The 22,722-nt window shown below is 40.1% G+C and overlaps 1 protein-coding gene across 1 annotated transcript in view; it reads right to left on the bottom strand.

Annotated features, from left to right (window-relative positions):
* cd99l2 (CD99 molecule-like 2) overlaps positions 1-22,722 on the bottom strand; it is a 40,852-nt gene that overhangs the window by 10,852 nt on the left and 7,278 nt on the right. The window contains exons 2-7 of the mRNA XM_060935931.1: positions 14,400-14,462; positions 9,547-9,585; positions 9,243-9,347; positions 7,304-7,354; positions 4,065-4,103; positions 2,296-2,367 (exon numbers count right to left, since the gene is read on the bottom strand). Of these exons, the coding sequence (XP_060791914.1) occupies positions 2,296-2,367; positions 4,065-4,103; positions 7,304-7,354; positions 9,243-9,347; positions 9,547-9,585; positions 14,400-14,462 (369 nt within the window). The remainder of the gene's footprint in view (positions 1-2,295; positions 2,368-4,064; positions 4,104-7,303; positions 7,355-9,242; positions 9,348-9,546; positions 9,586-14,399; positions 14,463-22,722) is intronic.

Below are 22,722 nucleotides of genomic sequence, written 5' to 3'. Positions count from 1 at the left end.
CCCAGTGGCTGGGTGCTTTACCTAATCTGCATGGCTTTGAACTAATACTGAAATAATACTCCAAACAACTACAACCCCGATTCCAAAAAAGTTGGGACAAAGTACAAATTGTAAATAAAAACGGAATGCGATGATGTGGAAGTTTCAGAATTCCATATTTTATTCAGAATAGAACATAGATGACATATCAAATGTTTAAACTGAGAAAATGTATCATTTAAAGAGAAAAATTAGGTGATTTTAAATTTCATGACAACAACACATCTCAAAGTTGGGACAAGGCCATGTTTACCACTGTGAGGCATCCCCTTTTCTCTTTACAACAGTCTGTAAACGTCTGGGGACTGAGGAGACAAGTTGCTCAAGTTTAGGGATAGGAATGTTAACCCATTCTTGTCTAATGTAGGATTCTAGTTGCTCAACTGTCTTAGGTCTTTTTTGTCGTATCTTCCATTTTGTGATGCGCCAAATGTTTTCTATGGGTGAAAGATCTGGACTGCAGGCTGGCCAGTTCAGTACCCGGACCCTTCTTCTACGCAGCCATGATGCTGTAATTGATGCAGTATGTGGTTTGGCATTGTCATGTTGGAAAATGCAAGGTCTTCCCTGAAAGAGACGTCATCTGGATGGGAGCATATGTTGCTCTAGAACCTGGATATACCTTTCAGCATTGATGGTGTCTTTCCAGATGTGTAAGCTGCCCATGCCACACGCACTAATGTAACCCCATATCATCAGAGATGCAGGCTTCTGAACTGAGCGCTGATAACAACTCGGGTCGTCCTTCTCCTCTTTAGTCCGAATGACACGGCGTCCCTGATTTCCATAAAGAACTTCAAATTTTGATTCGTCTGACCACAGAACAGTTTTCCACTTTGCCACAGTCCATTTTAAATGAGCCTTGGCCCAGAGAAGACGTCTGCGCTTCTGGACATGTTTAGATACGGCTTCTTCTTTGAACTATAGAGTTTTAGCTGGCAACGGCGGATGGCACGGTGAATCGTGTTCACAGATAATGTTCTCTGGAAATATTCCTGAGCCCATTTTGTGATTTCCAATACAGAAGCATGCCTGTATGTGATGCAGTGCCGTCTAAGGGCCCGAAGATCACGGGCACCCAGTATGGTTTTCTGGCCTTGACCCTTACGCACAGAGATTCTTCCAGATTCTCTGAATCTTTTGATGATATTATGCACTGTAGATGATGATATGTTCAAACTCTGCAATTTTACACTGTCGAACTCCTTTCTGATATTGCTCCACTATTTGTCGGCGCAGAATTAGGGGGATTGGTGATCCTCTTCCCATCTTTACTTCTGAGAGCCGCTGCCACTCCAAGATGCTCTTTTTATACCCAGTCATGTTAATGACCTATTGCCAGTTGACCTAATGAGTTGCAATTTGGTCCTCCAGCTGTTCCTTTTTTGTACCTTTAACTTTTCCAGCCTCTTATTGCCCCTGTCCCAACTTTTTTGAGATGTGTTGCTGTCATGAAATTTCAAATGAGCCAATATTTGGCATGAAATTTCAAAATGTCTCACTTTCTACATTTGATATGATGTTTATGTTCTATTGTGAATACAATATCAGTTTTTGAGATTTGTAAATTATTGCATTCCGTTTTTATTTACAGTTTGTACTTTGTCCCAACTTTTTTGGAATCAGGGTTGTAATTCACGATAACATTTTTAGCAACACTTTACGTTAAATACGTTGCATTAATACACCACACACACACACACACACACACACACACACACACACACACACAATATTAACCAAGTATATAACATTTATACACTTGGGCATTTACTTACAATTGATTTTTTTTAAAATAATAAACCAAATAACCCAATGTACACCCCATTACTAAAATAAAAATGAGCAAAATGAAGCCCTTAATGCTAAATATGAACCAACACCTTAATTACCATGTTTGCTAATTCATATTTGGTATTTAGAGCCGAGACTTAATACCAAGTTTTAATATTTACACCCAAAGTTCAGTCATTTATCAGCATTCGGGAACATACTGTAATTTAAGTTTTGCTAATTTATATGGATTATTAGTCCTTTTTATTCAATGCAGTAAATAATGTTACATAAGGGAACCTTACTGTAAAAGGCTCCCAACTGTTTCTTTTTTGAACATTTGTAAATATTGACTCATCCCTAGTACCATGTAATTTATTATTAGTGTGATAAAGGCAATGCAGATACAGTAAATCTCTAATCTGTTTTTGTTTTTCCTCAAGAATGAAAGGTGCGGCAAAAGAAATTGGTTTAATATACTACCTGTCCCTTTGTCCGGCTGGTAGCCACCATCTTTAATCTCATTCATTAGGTCATCATTTGTAAACTGGCCTCCTGTGAAGTTGGAAAAAGACAGTTAGTCTGTGAGCACCATGTACACTACCATTCAAAAGTTTGAGGTCACTTTGAAATGTCCTTATTTTTGAAAGAAAAGCACTGCTCTTTTCAATGAAGATCACTTTAAACTAATCAGAAATGCACTCTATACATTGCTAATGTGCTAAATGACTATTCTAGCTGCAAATGTGTGGTTTTTGGTGCAATATCTCCATAGGTGTATAGAGGCCCATTTCCAGCAACTCTCACTCCAGTGTTCTAATGGTACAATGTGTTTGCTCATTGCCTCAGAAGGCTAATGGATGATTAGAAAACCCTTGTACAATCATGTTAGCACAGCTGAAAACAGTTGAGCTCTTTAGAGAAGCTATAAAACTGACCTTCCTTTGAGCAGATTGAGTTTCTGGAGCATCACATTTGTGGGGTCGATTAAATGCTCAAAATGGCCAGAAAAATGTCTTGGCTATATTTTCTATTCATTTTACAACTTATGGTGGGAAATAAAAGTGTGACTTTTCATGGAAAACACAAAATTGTCTGGGTGACCCCAAACTTTTGAACGGTAGTGTAAAAGTCTTTCACATCCAGAAAGCCCCAACACTACAGAAAATCCTCAACAGGAATTAGAGAGAGGTTATCCCTGGAAAGCAGGAAATAATGGCCTGACAGTCAAAGGAAAGGAAAGCGGAGCATAAGGCAAGGCAAGTTTGTTTATATAGCGCATTTCATACACAGTGGCAGTTCAATGTGCTTTACAGAGGTAAAAGCAAAACAGTAAACAATAGAAAATAAAATTACATAAAATAAAGGGGGAAGAAGAGAGAAAAAAATAAGAAGAATTAAACAATAGTAGAAATAAAATAATAAAATGAAGTAAAAGTTCAGTAAAAAAAAACAGCAGAATAAAATAGAATAAAAGTTAAGTAAAGTTTAAAACATGCAGAGACTGTAAAAGTTAAGTAAAGTTTAAAACATGTAAAGATGATGGTATTTATCAGTTAGCAGAAAGCATCTGAGAACAGCTTGGTCTTTAGTCTAGATTTGAAGCTGCCAACAGCAGGAGCATTTTTAATGTCCTCTGGCAGTTGGTTCCATAGCTGTACTGCATAGTAGCTAAAAGCTGCTTCACCACACTTTGTTTTAACAACAGGTTTTACCAGTAAATTTTGCTGCTGCGATCTGGTAGATCTGATTGGGTTAGGCCGCTGCAACATATCAGAGAGGTAATTGGGCCCTGTACCATTTAGAGATTTGTACACCAGCAGCAATGCTTTAAAGTCAATTCTGTAGCTTACTGGAAGCCAGTGAAGGGACCTTAGAATTGGAGTAATGTGCTGTTCTTTCTGTTCGCGTGTACTACAGAGCACATAAGATCCAGCAGCCGACACAGCAGGACAGCTGCAAACTTAGCAGCTATAACCATAAGCAAGAGCCATGCAGGTGTGCGATAGGTTTTATACAGCAGCAGGACAGAATCATGGTGGGTGGTTTATTAGTAGGACGTGCCTACTCCATTGCACAAGGCCATAAGAAGAGCCAGACTGCTGATTAAATCTCATCAAAAAGGTGGATTTCAAATCTGATGCAAGAGAAAATCTTTTCAGCATCACGGCAGATAGAGGACAGAAGGGAAGCGAGATACAGACTTTGTTCCCATGATAGAAAGCTTCACCCATAAGCAGTGTGTTCCTTACCACCTTTTCCACCTCCAGTACCGGGCCCGTTGTCACCTCCTCCAAAACAGGAACAGAAACACGACATGTCATAGAGTCCCCACTAATTTCACTTTCATACTTCTTTCTCACACAAGTCGCTTCACTAGCATTAGCGTATTACCCAAAACAATTATTTTCTACACATGTCACAAGTGCTAAATGACTACAGAACAAATGCTGGCAACCAAAAAATGAGCAAGCTTTCCTTTTATGTCCCACTTTTTTTTTTGCATTTCCCCCAATTTGATCATCTGCCAATTCCTACCCACCAGCCAGTTTTCCCACTCGAGGAGGGCAAGGGCTATTGTGTGCCCTCTGAGACGTGTGAAGCCAACCAATGCATCTTTTTGAATTGCTGCATCACACACAAGGCAGTGTAACACTTTGAGGAAAGCTCTGTCTGCCCTGTTCTACATACATTAGCTCAGACACCCCAGTTGCCTAGTGTCACCGTGATTGACAAGGGAGAGAGAGCATGCCATCCCTCCCAGCCAGACAGAATGGCCAATTTTGCTCTCTTAACTCCCAGTGATGGATGGCTGTGGCATCGCCCAGAGATCACCAGTGTGAGTGCAAATGCGGCACCATTTTAGAGCCTTATATACCACTTAATATTTGCTTTAGCTGGCTGAAGGTTTTTTTTTCCACCAGGCACACTTTAGAGATCCAAACTTCCATGCACCACTGAACCCATTACATATTCAGAGGGAATTCTCTGTCTGAAAACCAGCCCACTGTTTGGCTGAAGTTTGATAAATGATAACAGGTAGTGTAGTAGAATAAGGGCACAAAATAAAGCCCTGCTGACCTACAGTACCAGTCAAAAGTTTGGACACATCTAATTCAAATGGATTTTCTTTATTTTTATTAATTAAAGGACACTTCATGACTAAAAGTAATAATGGATGTTGTTTCTCTTTACTTAGTTGAGCGGTTCTTGACGCCATATGGATTACTACAGTTGTGGAATAGGGCTATTACCTGCGTTTTTTATTTACCATTTCCTGTTTGATCTCAAACAAATGAAGAAGGCAAGAAATTGCACAAATTAACTTTTGACGAGGTTAACTGAAAAGCATTCCAGGTGACTACCTCATGAGGCTGGTTAAGATAAGGCCAATAGTGTACAAAGTTGTCATTATTTACTGTTTGATGGTTTCAAATAGTGGCTACTTTGAAGAATCTAAAATAGGAAACATTTTGGGGGTTTTTTTTTAACACTTTCTTGTTTACCACATAATTCTGCGTATGTTATTTCATAGTTTTGATGTCTTCAGTATTTCTTCTACAATGTAGAAAATAGTCAAAATACAGAAGAACCTGTGAATGAGTAGGGGTGTCCAAACTTTTGACTGGTACTGTATTTATTCTGCTGTGCCACCTCTTTTTGAAGAACTGAAAATGTGCTTTCAGTAAACTAGGAAAAAAAAAAAGACCTAAAGCGGTGGTTTTACAAATATCCTGGTGACAAACTGAAGGAAAAACCAACATGTGGTTGTGGGCAGATTGTTCTTGCTGGCAGTCTGATCACCATTAATGCCACTCATCCACCCACGAGCATCGCAGTCACTGAATGTGTACTCTGACCAGATTCCAACACTACACACTGATGTCTTTCCATAGATCTAAACGCACATGTTGATTTATTCATTGTTTCTACTGAAACACAGCCAGTTGAACAGATCTGTGCCTACTCAGCAGTTTATACATGCAACAGAGCATGGTAAAATATTAACTGCTTAATGCTGGGATCAGACTACACGATGTCAGATTGGGCAATCCGAGTACCAAAATTTTGACAGTGTCTTGGTTGGAAGACTGACAACACTACACACATCTCAACCAATCATGCCCTTGCATACTGTCGGGGAGGAGGGTCAAGAAATTGGCAATCATGGCTACAGAAGGAACATCAAAGAACACGTTCTAGGAGCTGCCAAACTATCCATTATCCCCAACCGCTTATCCTGTACAGGGCTGTAGGCAAGCTGGAGCCTATCCCAGCTGACTATGGGCGAGAGGCAGGGTACACCCTGGACAAGTCGCCAGGTCATCACAGGGCTGACACATAGACACAGACAACCATTCACATTCACACCTACGCTCAATTTAGAGACCAGTTAACCTAACCTGCATGTCTTTGGACTGTGGGGGAAACCGGAGCACCCAGAGGAAACACACGCAGACAACATGCAAACTCTACACGGAAAGGCCCCCGTCAGCTGCTGGGCTTGAACCCAGGACCTTCTTACTGTGAGGCGACAGCGCTAACCACTACACCACCGTGCCGCCACTACCAAACTCATCTCATCTCATTATTTCTAGCCGCTTTATCCTGTTCTACAGGGTCGCAGGCAAGCTGGAGCCTATCCCAGCTGACTACGGGCGAAAGGCGGGGTACACCCTGGACAAGTCGCCAGGTCATCACAGGGCTGACACATAGACAACCATTCACACTCACATTCACACCTACGCTCAATTTAGAGTCACCAGTTAACCTAACCTGCATGTCTTTGGACTGTGGGGGAAACCGGAGCACCCGGAGGAAACCCACGTGGACATGGGGAGAACATGCAAACTCCACACAGAAAGGCCCTCGCCGGCCACGGGGCTCGAACCCGGACCTTCTTGCTGTGAGGCAACAGCGCTAACCACTACACCACCGTGCTGCCGCTACCAAACTAGGTGAGAAAATATAAAAAAAATTCTGACATGCTCGACTTATCATTGGGGTGTTGTGGGGCTTCCCAGATACCATAATGCTGCTCTTTGATTATGTCACACTACAAGGCCCGTTCGTCATTTCTAACATTCATATTCGGGCCTGACGCTGAAAACTTGTCGACCACAACAAAATCCTATCAAAATCGGGCTGAATTTGTGTTGTCTGATTCCAGTAGAACTGTATCGTGCAGTATACTTGCGGAGAAGCTCCTGCATTTGTTTTAGTTCCACACTCTTTTCCTTGAATGTGTCACTCATCTGTATTTTGAACAAGCCTGGCTAGCTAGTTCTAGCTTTATAGAGCAGTGAAATAAAAAATCTTAAACAAAATGGATTTTCTGTTGTTCTTGGGACTAAGCAAATGTTGGATTAAAGACATTTTATAGCAGTATTAATTTCCTAACTGGCAGTTTGCCCTGCACCATACACACTGCATTAATGATCATCTTTACGATGAATCTAACATAGTGAAAATTATAGACATAAATACTCACCGCCTTTTTCAGGGTCAGGGACCGCATCAATCAGTTCAAATCCACGTGGACCTAAGACATAAGTTTTATTGTGTGCGCATTTTAGGACATCTGTGTAAGTATATTAATATAATAATGTACAAAAACAAGGTCGTATCACAATATATTTCTCTAACAGTATCAATTAAGCCTGAACAATGACAATGATACTAACACCTGTTAATATGCCAATACGCATGATTATACCACAGCAATGTTATTGTTTCTATAGTAACAGCTCATTCATGGGGACTTTTGTAGTCAACGCTCACATAATTTAAGTCTAACAAAGTATAGATTTTTTTTTTAAACACTTTTTTTTTTTAAAGAGTATAATCATTGCTCTGGTGAAACTTTCTGAAAGGAGAAGTTTCTTTAACAGGAAAGCCATCAGGACAGAGAAATTCCCGGTTATTTGACAAGCTGTATTTGTTGTCTTATTTGCTGAGAGAGAGAGACAGACAGAAAAAGGGAAGGCAGGTAAGGGAATAACTTGATAGCCGTTATAACGAAACTGATAAAAACTAACTTATTATTCGTAACTATAAAAGCACAAAAGTATGACATTGGCAAATTGCTGCGGTATAAGAGGAATAAAACAATTTGAGGTGTGTGGTGCACCGATTATTTGCCTAGAACCACACTCCCTTTCATGTTTTATTCTTTAATAAATAAACATAGAAGTTATATAAGATATGAAACACGGCACAATATTTGAGACAATGGATGCCTGTGCATGCAGGCAACACGCTGGTGATTGTACAGGGAGTGAATTTATGGGTATGAAAGAAACACTGGAAAAAGGTCAACGGACACAAACGTTAAAACAATGTTTTTCTGTCACTTTTCTGAATCAAAATATTGATTCACACTGAAAAGCTTTAAACTCAAATGGTAGCAGGTATATTACAAGCTAATGATGCAAGTAATTATACTGATGAGCGTTTTCCTTCATGTGCTTGGAATCTGCCTGTACAAATGGACACAGACTCAGGGATTATGAGTGGCTCCAATGAGGAACACGGACAACATAATACACACCGGCCTTGTGAGGCGGGGCAGAGGTTTGGAGGGGTCTGGAGGTTGTGCGGGGCAACAAAGCAGGCCGCACGGTTGGCCCAAAGAAATCAGCGAGAGTCTCCTCTGTCAGTAAAGGCTAGCAGGTTAGTGAGGTTAAAGACACACACACACACGCACACACACAAGAGTTGCTTTATAGCTGAAGTGAGGATTTAAAAAAATGACTCAGCATTAGCGTTAGCAAGAGACCCCCTATGCTTAAACAGAAAAGGTATATTGAAGTATTGAGTGATTAAATAATGCACTGTTTTACACCAAGTCCCTTTACAACAGTCATGATTAATGTCCATGTCTATTATGATACAACAGCAAACTGTCTAGACTGTGCACTAACTTGTTTTTTTAACCATTCCTATAAGAATAGTACTATCGCCACGTTTACACAATAGGGTCTTGGAGAGTACACAACTTTTGTATTCATGGCTATTGATTTGCGCTCACTGGTTTCAGCTTAAGACTAACTTGAAATGCCGCAGCCTGTTCGTTAACCCATAAATCCACTTTTCCTAATATCCTTTGGTATCCATCAGGTGCTTAAAGGTCTCTGGGTTGTTTATGTGCAGGATGAGTGCTTGAGCCCTGCTCAACATGGGACCACTAAAATAAATAAATAAACAAACAAATAAACAAACAACGCTGGCAGACAGTGCGCGCGTTGTGATGCTGAGGACTAAGAGCTGTGTCTATGGCAGCACACCATGCTGATTTTTAGAGAAAGTACAAGGATTAGTATAGGCAAAGCTTGAAAAGAAGCAGCTGGAAATAGGCAGTTAGAAAACATCTTCTGTTTGTCCATTTGAGACAAAAAAGAAATTTGGCTTGTATTGATGATGGCCCTTACCTTGCTTGGGTTTGGTAGTAGGCTTAACTGGGTCTTTGGGCTTGACAGGATCTTTGGGTTTAACAGGGTCATTGGGCTTGACAGGAGGCTTTTGGGTAGGGACATCTTGGAAAAAAAAATTTAAGTTTATTTTCTACCAAGCAATATAAAGGCCTGTGTTAGAATAACAACTCAGGAGAATCAATTATCAGTTATCAGGCAGTTCTTTCGGACATGAGGGATTTACTACAGTATTGCAGTGTAGGAAGTAATTCAAATACTAATTGAAGCTATTTATTTATTAAAAGTGGGGGGCTGTGGTTACCTCCACCAGGTTTTCCGTTTGCCTTGGGACCTGGAGTAGCTGTGGGAAGCAAAACATCACAGATGTTAGTCCTGATTAGATTCTACACTTAACCTCTTCTGTTTACTAATTAGCAATATGCTTCTCTTCGACAGTGGAGCAATAACGTTCTTTATTTATTTGTGTGTAGGATAATCGTTTTGAGTCAATTTCTCTATTGGTATTGCTGACATAGCCCTTCAGTGATTCAGGTTGTATCTTACAAACAGACAACAGTTTATAAGACTCAGTTCACACAAGTCCGCCACCTCTCCTGTTAAGTGTGGGGTCCCTCAGTGATCAGTTCTTGGGCCTCTTCTCTTTTTAATCTACATCCTACCCCTTGATCATATTATTCACAGCCATGGCCTTAAATTTCACTGCGATGCAGATGATATGCAGCTCTATATCAGTACAGACTCTTCTCTCAGTTCACCAACTGACTATCTCAGATTTAAAGCTTTCAAGCCTCAACGCCAGACATTGCCCGAATGCCCGATTTGCCCAACCAAGACGCTCGGGCAGAAATATTTTAGCGAGTTAGGCCCGTTCGGGCACACCTATGGTCGGCTTCTTTAAGCACAAAAATGATTTTCGAGCGAGTACATTACAAAAAACAAGACGTATTAACCAGCATCCTTGCCTCCCCTGTGATCGCCATTTTGTTTTTTTCTTCTCGATTTGTAATGCCGATTCTGATTGGCTCGTTTCAAGCGTGTGTGCGCGTACATTTGTGCTTTTCATCACTACGAGTGGTCGTTGGTGCCCTCTACGTTTTCCCGGGTTGACTTCAGGATGTCCACATATATATGTAAAAAAAAAAAATCAAAGCTAGTGATAAGTACATTCAATGAATGGAAAGACATGCTTTTGTGTCTCAAACAGTAAACCACACCCTCGAGAGTAACTATATATAATTTACATAGCGAATTATCCCATAGATAAAATATATATCTTACCCCATTTGGCATTGGCCCATCATGCATATGAAGTGAACATTTTTTTATTTTTTGGGGGGAGTTGATGGAGGGAGGGAGGGAGGGAGGGAGGGAGGGATGGCGCCCACAATTTGTGGAAGCTGCACAGGAAGCTGATGTAGATAAGGAGGACAGGTTGTTTAATTTCCTCCTAAAGGCAACGGCAAACTGAATGATAAGACAGTACTGCAATATGGACTCCTGTTTTATAATGTGTTTAGTTTTATAATTCATCTTTGCAATATTGCTAGTTACTGTTCTAGGCAAAACAAAGTGTATTTTGTGTCCTAAACCCTATATAAAAGACGTATTATGTACTAGTACCGTACGTAAGTCTTACATGCATGATATTGATTTGTTTCATGTTTTCAGGGCTTGTCTTGTCCTTCTGAAGCAGAAATAAATGTTTTTAAAAATAAATACTTTTTTAAAAAACGTACTTTTGTCTAAATAACTCAATTATACCCCTAGAAAACATATCAGTGTTGCCTTGAACGGTGTACTTGAAAACTTGCCAAAATACCGCCAAATTTTAGGGCAAAAGGAAATTCAAGTGTGGGGGGCAAAAAAATTGAGGCCATTTGCCCTGCAGGAATAGGAAAAGCAAGAACATCATTTCTACAGCTAAAAAAACATCTGGAGCTCAAGTATAATACAGCAACATACAAAAATAAGGATATTTAACTCCAATGTAAAATCAGTACTGCTTTATGGTTCGGAGACTTTGAGAACGACAAAGAACACAATTAGTAAAGTACAGACATTCATCAACAGCTGCCTATGAAAGATCCTAAAGATACACTGGCCAAAAAAGATAAGTAACAACGAACTTTGGTTAAGAACAAAGCAAGTACCAGTGGAATATGAAATCGGGAGAAGATGGCGATGGCTTGGACATACACTGCGCAAACCAGCATCAAATACCACCAGACAAGCCCTGCTATGGAACCCACAAGGGAAAAGAAAAAGAGGACGACCAAAAAACACCTGGCGAAGAGATCTACAGAAAGACCTAGAGAGGCTGGGGCATACCGCCTGGAAACAGCTCGAGGACAAGGCGAAGGACAGGGCTTTGTGGCGTTCAGACGTTATTGATGGCCTATACCCCACGAGGGGTCTACGGGCTTAGGAGGGAGGATTTGCCCTGCAGGGCAAAATGTGTCAAAAGTTAACGTTGAGGCCTGGCTTTGGGTGCAGGAAAACTTTCTCAAGTTAAACACTGATAAAACTAAAGTCCTACTGGTTGGTCCCAAATCCCTACTATCTGAATCATCCAGCTTCTCTATTAGTATTGATGGTGTGCTTGCTAAACCCGCTCCTGTTGTCAGAAAGCTTGGAGTACTATTTGAGCCATCAATTAATTTTGATTTTCATACAAAGTCACCCACCAAACTTGCTTTCTTTCATCTCTGTAACGTTGCTAGTCGTTGTCCGCTTCTGACTAGTAATGATGCACAAACTCTGGTTTATGATTTCATTATGTCAGGTTTAGATTATTGTAATTCACTCTTCATAGGCCTTCCTGCAAAGTGTTTACAAAAGCTACAATATATTCAGAACTCTGCAACTAGAGTTCTGACTCCTACTAAACGCTCTGCTCACATCACATTACCCCCAGCCTCTCTCCACTACACTGGTTACTGGTTCTGTCCAGGGTTAAATTTAAAATCTTGCTCGTCACTTTGAAATCTCTGCATAATCTTGCTCGATCAACCTTAGGGAACTACTGACCCCCTACACCCCCTCTAGCTCACTAAGGTCTTCTCGCAACAATTTACTTACTGTCCCATGCACCAGACTTTCCACCACAGGGGCAGGTCCTTCAGTGCCATTGCCCCCAAACTCTGGAATTTTCTTGTTCAAACTCTCCGTGACTTTCTTTCTTGACTATCAAATTTCTTCCATGAACATTTCTCTTCATCTCTTACTGACTGCTTAGTCTTTTTCCCCCTCCCTCCTGTAAAGTGACCTTGGGATTGTAAAAGGCATTATCGAAATTTAATTTATTATTATTATTATTACAACCCTGATTCCAAAAAAGTTGGGACAAAGTACAAATTGTAAATAAAAACGGAATGCAATGATGTGGAAGTTTCAAAATTCCATATTTTATTCAGAATAGAACATAGATGACATATCAAATGTTTAAACTGAGAAAATGTATCATTTAAAGAGAAAAATTAGGTGATTTTAAATTTCATGACAACAACACATCTCAAAAAAGTTGGGACAAGGCCATGTTTACCACTGTGAGACATCCCCTTTTCTCTTTACAACAGTCTGTAAACGTCTGGGGACTGAGGAGACAAGTTGCTCAAGTTTAGGGATAGGAATGTTAACCCATTCTTGTCTAATGTAGGATTCTAGTTGCTCAACTGTCTTAGGTCTTCTTTGTCGTATCTTCCGTTTTATGATGCGCCAAATGTTTTCTATGGGTGAAAGATCTGGACTGCAGGCTGGCCAGTTCAGTACCCGGACCCTTCTTCTACGCAGCCATGATGCTGTAATTGATGCAGTATGTGGTTTGGCATTGTCATGTTGGAAAATGCAAGGTCTTCCCTGAAAGAGACGTCGTCTGGATGGGAGCATATGTTGCTCTAGAACCTGGATATACCTTTCAGCATTGATGGTGTCTTTCCAGATGTGTAAGCTGCCCATGCCACACGCACTAATGCAACCCCATACCATCAGAGATGCAGGCTTCTGAACTGAGCGCTGATAACAACTTGGGTCGTCCTTCTCCTCTTTAGTCCAAATGACACGGCGTCCCTGATTTCCATAAGGACCTTCAAATTTTGATTCGTCTGACCACAGAACAGTTTTCCACTTTGCCACAGTCCATTTTAAATGAGCCTTGGCCCAGAGAAGACGTCTGCGCTTCTGGATCACGTTTAGATACGGCTTCTTCTTTGAACTACAGAGTTTTAGCTGGCAACGGCGGATGGCACGGTGAATTGTGTTCACAGATAATGTTCTCTGGAAATATTCCTGAGCCCATTTTGTGATTTCCAATACAGAAGCATGCCTGTATGTGATGCAGTGCCGTCTAAGGGCCCGAAGATCACGGGCACCCAGTATGGTTTTCCGGCCTTGACCCTTACGCACAGAGATTCTTCCAGATTCTCTGAATCTTTTGATGATATTATGCACTGTAGATGATGATATGTTCAAACCCTTTAAAATTTTACACTGTCGAACTCCTTTCTGATATTGCTCCACTATTTGTCAGCGCAGAATTAGGGGGATTGGTGATCCTCTTCCCATCTTTACTTCTGAGAGCCGCTGCCACTCCAAGATGCTCTTTTTATACCCAGTCATGTTAATGACCTATTGCCAATTGACCTAATGAGTTGCAATTTGGTCCTCCAGCTGTTCCTTTTTTGTACCTTTAACTTTTCCAGCCTCTTATTGCCCCTGTCCCAACTTTTTTGAGATGTGTTGCTGTCATGAAATTTCAAATGAGCCAATATTTGGCATGAAATTTCAAAATGTCTCACTTTCGACATTTGATATGTTGTCTATGTTCTATTGTGAATACAATATCAGTTTTTGAGATTTGTAAATTATTGCATTCCGTTTTTATTTACAATTTGTACTTTGTCCCAACTTTTTTGGAATCGGGGTTGTATGTTACTCTTAAGTCAGCATAACTTTTGTAATAAAATATCATTTTTAAAAATCCTGTTAATTCTCTAGAAATTAAACCTAGAACATAAAGTTTCATGTTGAAAAACTCATTTTCAGTGTTGTGCCAACAAAAACGTACAATTTCTTGCTTTCAGCCAAACATTAGAGAAGGTTTCTGTGGCTTTATGAAGGCAAAGAAACATTTCAAACAAAAAACAAACATTCACTTACGAGACGGTGTCACTTTGTCATCACCACCTAAAGCATCCAATAGACTTAACTCCTGTGCCAGACCTGGAACACAAATCATGGTACAGTTTTTTTTTTTTTAATTTACTCATTTATTTTTTATAAAATCTAAACAGAAGACAGACATTCTGATAACATTCACTGTCAACACTGACCTTTAAATAGCCACAGCACAAAAAACTAGCTATATTTAATCTCCCAAAACAAAACTAAACACGTATTAATTTATGGAATCATATCATGATATCTTTCAAGGACTTTAAACGGACATCTCACAGCATGACAAATATTCCAGCCTCTTTAGATAAAAAAAAGGCAAGAAAATGACAGCTGGTATGTGCACAAGGGCAATATTCATCATACACAAAAGCCCTTTTGTATTCACATAATTCACAAAGATGATATTTCAAAGAGGATTTTTTCCTTGTGTGTCATTTTGTTTAAAGAGGTTATAATTTAAGATTGGGACATCTGGATAAGTGTCTGAGAGAAAGTCCGAATGACAAATGGAGTTCATTTTAAGTCGAAGGTATTTATCCTTAACTAGGTGCCTCCTGTTTATATTTCACCTCACTGATGTTCATTTTATTTCACTTTTGTGATGTCCTACACTACCTTTAAGAAGCCTTCTATAGCCTTCTAACCTATCCGTAAGTCTTATCCCTGTCACTCTCTCTCTGCAGCTACTTTTTTTCTGGACAGAGGCCTTTGCACTCCATTCCAGGATTAGTAACAGCACTAAAAACACCGTGCACTGTGTGTACACTGCTGCCAGGCCAGCTCAGCATGTCAGCTGTCACGTGTGACCGAACCCATGTGCCTATCGCTTACTCTAGATTTTCCTCCGACAGCAGAGAAGCGAAATGGATTTTGAAGAGCAAATGATCTGTGTTGGAAGTATCAAAAGCAGCAGAGTAGAATTTGCCTGCCTACTTTTATGACTTGAGTCATGACTGTATTGTATATGAATGTGGATTCTCAATACATGAATCAGCACATCTGGTTATATGCAATTGAGTTCATTTTATATATATATATATATATATATATATATATATACACACACACACACGCACAGTGTTCTCCATGGGCACTTTTAAAGTGGCGCACCACCACGTTATAATTCTGGCCCGCCACCCTTCCCTTGGCCAAAAAAAAAAAAAAAAGTAACTTCATCAGTATACAGTATTTGCTTTATTATAATTTTGCAACTATTTAACACACAGAAGACCATTAAACGAATGCATACGGGGCTACCTGAAGTGGCCACACGATTGCAAAAGAAAAACATCCGGCCGGCTGCATACAGATTTTGACACAGAGCTCTGCAGATTGAGGTCTATCCCTGCGTTACACTACACCGCACCACAGTACACTATACTGACACATAATAACGCTGGAAGCTACAAGCTGCAGCTAGCCAGCAGCTAAATAACTTTTCGGGTGCACGTGCTTGTAGCGTTATTGTGCAATGGTTACGCTTATCTATCGTCTTTTTTGACCATACACTGTTTCAGTAATCATATACTCGATAAACTAAATTGCTATGGTTTTAAAGGTTTTGCCTTCCAATGGTTAAAAGATTATCTGTCAGATAGAAAGCAATATGTTTTTAGTAATAGTTTTGTCTCATCCTATAAAACTGTAACATGTGGAGTTCCTCAAGGATCCATACTTGGTCCTCTTTTGTTCTTGATTTATGTGAATGACCTCGCCTTGGTATCAGACAAACTCTTTACATTACTATTTGCAGACGATACTAATCTATTCATGTCCCATAAAAATTTTGATACACTTATAATAACGATAAATGATGAACTAGGCAAGCTAAAATCACTGGTTCAAGGCAAATAAGTTGTCCATCAATATAGACAAAACAAATTTCATAATCTTTACAGGAAGAAATAAGAAATACAGTATAGAAACGGCTAAGATATTCATAGATGACAAACCCATTAAACAGGCAAGTAATACATGTTTTCTTGGAGTCATAATAGATGAAAAACTCACATGGAAGTTTCATATTGATCATATTTGCAAACAGATTTACAAGAATATTGGAATCATAAGAAAACTTGCAAGTTGCCTTTCACGTAAAATATTTATGACTTTGTATTACAGCTTGGAGGCGAGGTGGCCAAGTGGTTAGAGCGCTTGGCCGCTAAGCGAACGGTCCCCAGTTCGAGCCTCGTCTCGGATGGTGATCTGGGGCTCGCCTCCTGTCCACCCAGCAGTGAATGGGGACCTGGTGGAAACACTGGGGAAGTTAAGGCGGCGAGGAAAGGAACTGGCCACCCTACCTCACCATGCCGACGGCCCAGGACAAGTGTGCTCTCTAACAGGCACTCGCCGACATACGTACGAAAACGTATATGGGACTCTTTGACTTGACTTGATTACAGCTTGATATATCCCTATTTAACGTATTGCAATATTATCTGGGCAAATACTTATACTACTTCCATCAAACTACTGTACCAGTTACAAAAGCGCTTTGTGAGAATTGCATCAAATGCCTCTTTCTTAGCAAACTCCACGACTATTTTACGATCTGAAAGTCTTGACAGTATATGACATAAACAAACTTCAAACAGCCATTTTCGTTTATAAAGTAATTCATAAAAGTTCTTATTTACCAAAGCATTACAAGGATTTATTCAAATTCAATTTAGATATCCATAGTCATAGTACCAGACAGCAAAACAATTTAAGGCCAATAATGACAAAATCTAATCTAAAGCAATTCACAATAATGTTTAGAGGCCCCTCCATATGGAACAGTTTAAGTCAATCCCTAAGAAATAGTTTGTCCCTGCCCACTTTCAAAAAATATATAAAAAATGACTTCATAGACAAGCCAACTACCACCTCCTGATTTGTTTGTTTTTCTTGTTTTTTATGTTTACTTATATACGTAAAGATTTAGTATTTATTATTTCTATTATGTACTTATGATTTATTATTTATTAGTTTAAATTGTGTATTTGGTTTTCTTTAACTTCTGTTTAATTTGATATGTTATTTGATTGTATTATCTCGTAAGTTAGTTCATTAGTTTTTCCTTATTTTCTTGTATTTCGATAATGATTTGCTTTTTTCTTTTGTTTGATCTTATTTATGTATGTTATAATCAACAGTAATTGTTATGACTATACAGTAATTAATCATAGTATAGGGGAAAACCCTCGAAAAACCCTGGAGGTTTCTGGTCTTCCCCTGCATGTTCTTTTTTCTCTGTTTTAACAAAATGACTTGTTTCTTTTATGTGCAAATAAACAAACAATAATAATAAACAATAAATATAACAGCACACAGTTAAGTTCAGGTCTTTAATTTTACGTATCTGTGATCGTGTAGGCGAGAGCTGCCTTTTCCCATTGCTTCACTGCGGTTGTTTATTGCAGGACGTCCGGGTTCCTGGGTTGAAGGACCCGAACTACAGAGGCCGGAGTGGCTTTATAGTGCCAGTCTCGGGCACGCGCACCAGCTCGTGCATGGATTGGAGTGGTTTCACCCAATTAACATTAACTATGTGTATTGTAAAAAAAAAAAAATGTATGCACTTATTGTAATTGGGTATTTTGTTTATGCATGGAAGTTCATTTATTTTTCACACAGAAAAAAATATAATTAATTCAGGGATGCACAACAGGCGTGTCAGTCTCAACTGAAATGTCAAATGAGTCTCACATTGACAGTAAAGATGCTATGTACAGTAAGAATGTGTTAATTTTTTGTAAAATGATTTTAACAATGATTTAGCATTTCCTATCCATTTATTGGCCAGTTTCACTGTCAAAAAAGCCCAAAGTCCATCAGCTTCAGGGGGACTTTTGTCCCCCTGGCCCTCCACTGCGGTTTCCACCCCTGGACCCGGTTGGGGGCCTAGGCAGCCCCCAAACCCCTGCCACCACCTTTTATTTTTGAAAAGTGGAGAACCCTGATACACACACAGGATATAAAAAGTGTACACACCCCATTAAAAATGCTATTTTTTTCTGATGTAAAAAAAATGAAACCACAATAAATAATTTCAAAACTTTTCCTACCTTAAATGTGACCTATAACCTGTACAATTCAATTGAAAAACAAACAAATCTGTTCGGGGGAAAAACATAAAAAATAAATAAAAAACGTACAATACATTGGTTGCATAAGTGTGCACACCCTTAAACTAATACTTTGTTGAAGCACCTTTTGATTTAATTACAGCATTCAGTCTTTTTGGGTTCACACCTGCCATCAATTAAAAGGACTCTGATTAACCCCAAATAAAGTTCAGCCATTTACTCCGTTCCATCCTCCAGCAAAAGCCAGGGTTCACAGAGAGCTTACAAAGCGTCAGAGGGATCTCACTGTTGAAAGGGATCAGTCAGGAGAAGGGTACAAAAACATTTCCGCAGCATTAGATATACCATGGAGCACAGTGAAGACAGTCATCAAGAAGTGGAGAAAATATGGGACGGCAGTGACATTACCGAGAACTGGACGTCCCTCCAAAATTGATGAAAAGACGAGATGAAAACTGGTCAGGGAGGCTGCCGAGAGGCCTACAGCAACACTGAAGGAGCTGCAGGAATTTCTGGCAAGTACTGGTTGTGTACTACATGTGACTACAATCTCCCGTATTCTCCATATTTCTGGACTATGAGGTAGGGTCAAAGAAAAACATCCAGGCCCGGCTAAATTTTGAAAAAAATTTAAAATTTAAAAAATTTAAAATTAAAAAAAAATTTTTTAAATAAAACACATCAACTCTCCCAAAAGCATGTGGGAAAATGTGTTTTGGTCTGATGAAACCAAGGTTGAACTTTTTGGCCACAATTCCAAAAGGTATGTTTGGCGCAGAAACAACACTGTGCATCACCAAAAGAACACCATACCCACGGTGAAGCATGGTGGTGGCAGCATCATGTTTTGGGGTTGTTTTTCTTCAGCTGGAACAGGGGCTTTAGTCAAGGTGGAGGGAATTATGAACAGTTCTAAATATCAGTCAATTTTGGCCCAAAACCTTCAGGTGTCTGCTAGAAAGCTGAAAATGAAGAGGAATTGCATCTTTCAGCATGACAATGACCCCAAAAAAGGTTTTAGAATGGCCCAGCCAGAGCCCAGACCGAAATCCAATTGAAAATCTGTGGGGTGACCTGAAGAGGGCTGTGCACAAGAGATGCCCTCGCAATCTGACAGATTCCGAGCGCTTTTACAAGGAAGAGTGGGCAAATATTGCCAAGTCTAGATGTGGCAAGCTGATAGACTCCAACCCAAAAAGACTGAATGCTGTAATTAAATCAAAAGGTTCTTCGACAAAGTATTAGTTTAAGGGTGTACACACTTATGCAACCAGCGTATTGTACTTTATGTTTTTCCCCTCAAATAGATTTGTTTGTTTTTCAATTGAATTGTACAGGTTATAGGTCACATTAAAGGTGGGGAAAGTTTTGAAATTATTTATCGTGGTCTCATTTTTTTTTTTTTACATCAGCAAAACCTATCGTTTTAAGGGATATGTACACTTTATATCCACTAATAAAATTTTATATATGGCGGCACGGTGGTGTAGTAGTTAGCGCTGTCGCCTCACAGCAAGAAGGTCTGGGTTTGAGCCCCGTGGCCGGCGAGGGCCTTTCTGTGTGGAGTTTGCATGTTCTCCCCGTGTCCGCGTGGGTTTCCTCCGGGTGCTCCGGTTTCCCCCACAGTCCAAAGACATGCAGGTTAGGTTAACTGGTGACTCTAAATTGACCGTAGGTGTGAATGTGAGTGTGAATGGTTGTCTGTGTCTATGTGTCAGTCCTGTGATGACCTGGCGACTTGTCCAGGGTGTACCCCGCCTTTTGCCCGTAGTCAGCTGGGATAGGCTCCAGCTTGCCTGCGACCCTGTAGGACAGGATAAAGCGGCTAGAGATAATGATATACTAGTGCATCTCAAAAAATTAGAATACCATGAAAAAGTTCCTTTTTTTATAATTTAATTCAAAAAGGTAAACTTTCATATATTCTATATTCATTACATGTAAAGTGAAATATTTAAAGCCTTTTTTGTTTTAATTTTGATGATTATGGCTTATAGCTCATGAAAATCAGAAATCCAGTATCTCAAATTATTAGAATATTCCCTAAGATCAATCAAAAAAGGATTTACAATACAGAAATGTCCAACTTCTGAAAAGTATATTGATTTATACACTCAATACATGGTTGGGGCTCCTTTACCATGAATTACTGTATCAATGCAGTGTGGCATGGAGGTGATCAGTCTGTGGCACTGCTGAGGTGTTATTGAAGCCCAGGTTGCTTTGATAGTGGCCTTCAGCGTATCTGTATTTTTGGGTCAGGTGTTTCTCATCTTCCTCTTGACAATACCCCATAGATTCTCAATGGGGTTCAGGTCAGGCAAGTTGGCTGGCCAATCAAACACAGTAATATCATGGTCAGCAAACCATTTGGTAGTAGTTTTGGCACTGTGGGTAGGTGCTAAGTCCTGCTGGAAAAGGAAATCAGCATCTCCAAAAAGCTCGTCAGCAGATGGAAGCATGAAGTGCTCTAAAATCTTCTGGTAGATAGCTGTGTTGACTTTGGACTTGATAAAATACAGTGGACCAACACCAGCAGATGACATGGCACCCCAAATCATCACAGACTGTGGAAACTTCACACTGGGCTTCAAACACCTTGGATTCTGTGCCTCTCCACTCTTCCTCCTGACTCTAGAACTGTGATTTCCAAATTAAATGCAAAATGTACTTTCATCTGAAAAGAGGACTTTGGACCACTTAGCAACAGTTCATTTCTTTCTCTCCTTAGCCCAGATAAGACACTTCTGACATTGTCTCTGACTCAGGAGTAGCTTGATATTAGGAATGTGAAAGTTGTATCGCCTTTCTTGAAGATGTCTGCTCGTGATGGGTCTTGATACACTGACACCAGCTTCAGTCCACTCCTTGTGAAGGTCTCCCAAGTTCTTGAATCAACTTTTCTTGACAATCCTCTCAAGACTGCGGCCATCCCTGTTGCTTGTGCACCTTTTCCAGCCACCCTTTTCAGCAATGACCTTTTGTGGCTTACCCTCCTTGTGGAGGGCATCAGTGATCATCTTCTGGACAACAGTCAAGTCAGCAGTCTTCCCCATGATTGTGGTTGTTGAACTAGACCGAGAGATGCACTGTGTTCATACTGTTTTACGCAAACTCGAAATGAAATATTCTAATATTTTGAGATGGGTTTTTTTATGTTTATGTTTTTGTACTGTATGCCATTAAGACTGGTTAAAATTAAAACAGAAAAATGCTTGAAACATTTTAGTTTATGTGTAATGAGTCTAAAATATATAACTTTCACTTTCTTAAATAACTGATGGAAAATATTGAACTTTTTCACAATATTCTAATTTTCTGAGATGCAGTAGTATATATATATATATATATATGGGGGGGGGGCACAGTGGTGTAGTGGTTAGCATTGTCGCACAGCAAGAAGGTCCGGGTTCGAGCCCCGTGGCCGGCGAGTGCCTTTCTGTGCGGAGTTTGCATGTTCTCCCCGTGTCCGCGTGGGTTTCCTCCGGGTGCTCCGGTTTCCCCCACAGTCCAAAGACATGCAGGTTAGGTTAACTGGTGACTCTAAATTGACCGTAGGTGTGAATGGTTGTCTGTGTCTATGTGTCAGCCCTGTGATGACCTGGCGACTTGTCCAGGGTGTACCCCGCCTTTCGCCCTTAGTCAGCTGGGATAGGCTCCAGCTTGCCTGCGACCCTGTAGAACAGGATAAAGCGGCTACAGATAATGAGATGAGATGATATATATGCTGATCTAATATTGTCATGTTTCCAAACATCTCATCTCATCTCATTATCTGTAGCCGCTTTATCCTGTTCTACAGGCAAGGCAAGGCAAGGCAAGGCAAGTTTATTTATATAGCACATTTCATACACAATGGCAGTTCAATGTGCTTTACAGAAGTAAAAACAAAAACAGTAAACAATAGAGAAATAAAATTACATAAAATAATTTTATTTTTATTCTCATCTCATCTCATTATCTCTAGCCGCTTTATCCTTCTACAGGGTCGCAGGCAAGCTGGAGCCTATCCCAGCTGACTACGGGCGAAAGGCGGGGTACACCCTGGACAAGTCGCCAGGTCATCACAGGGCTGACACATAGACACAGACAACCATTCACACTCACATTCACACCTACGCTCAATTTAGAGTCACCAGTTAACCTAACCTGCATGTCTTTGGACTGTGGGGGAAACCGGAGCACCCGGAGGAAACCCACGCGGACACGGGGAGAACATGCAAACTCCACACAGA

Source organism: Neoarius graeffei, chromosome 1 (assembly GCF_027579695.1).
Source record: "Neoarius graeffei isolate fNeoGra1 chromosome 1, fNeoGra1.pri, whole genome shotgun sequence".
In the NCBI taxonomy this organism is placed as follows: Eukaryota; Metazoa; Chordata; class Actinopteri; order Siluriformes; family Ariidae; genus Neoarius; species Neoarius graeffei.
This window is presented reverse-complemented; position numbering and strand designations above follow the sequence as displayed.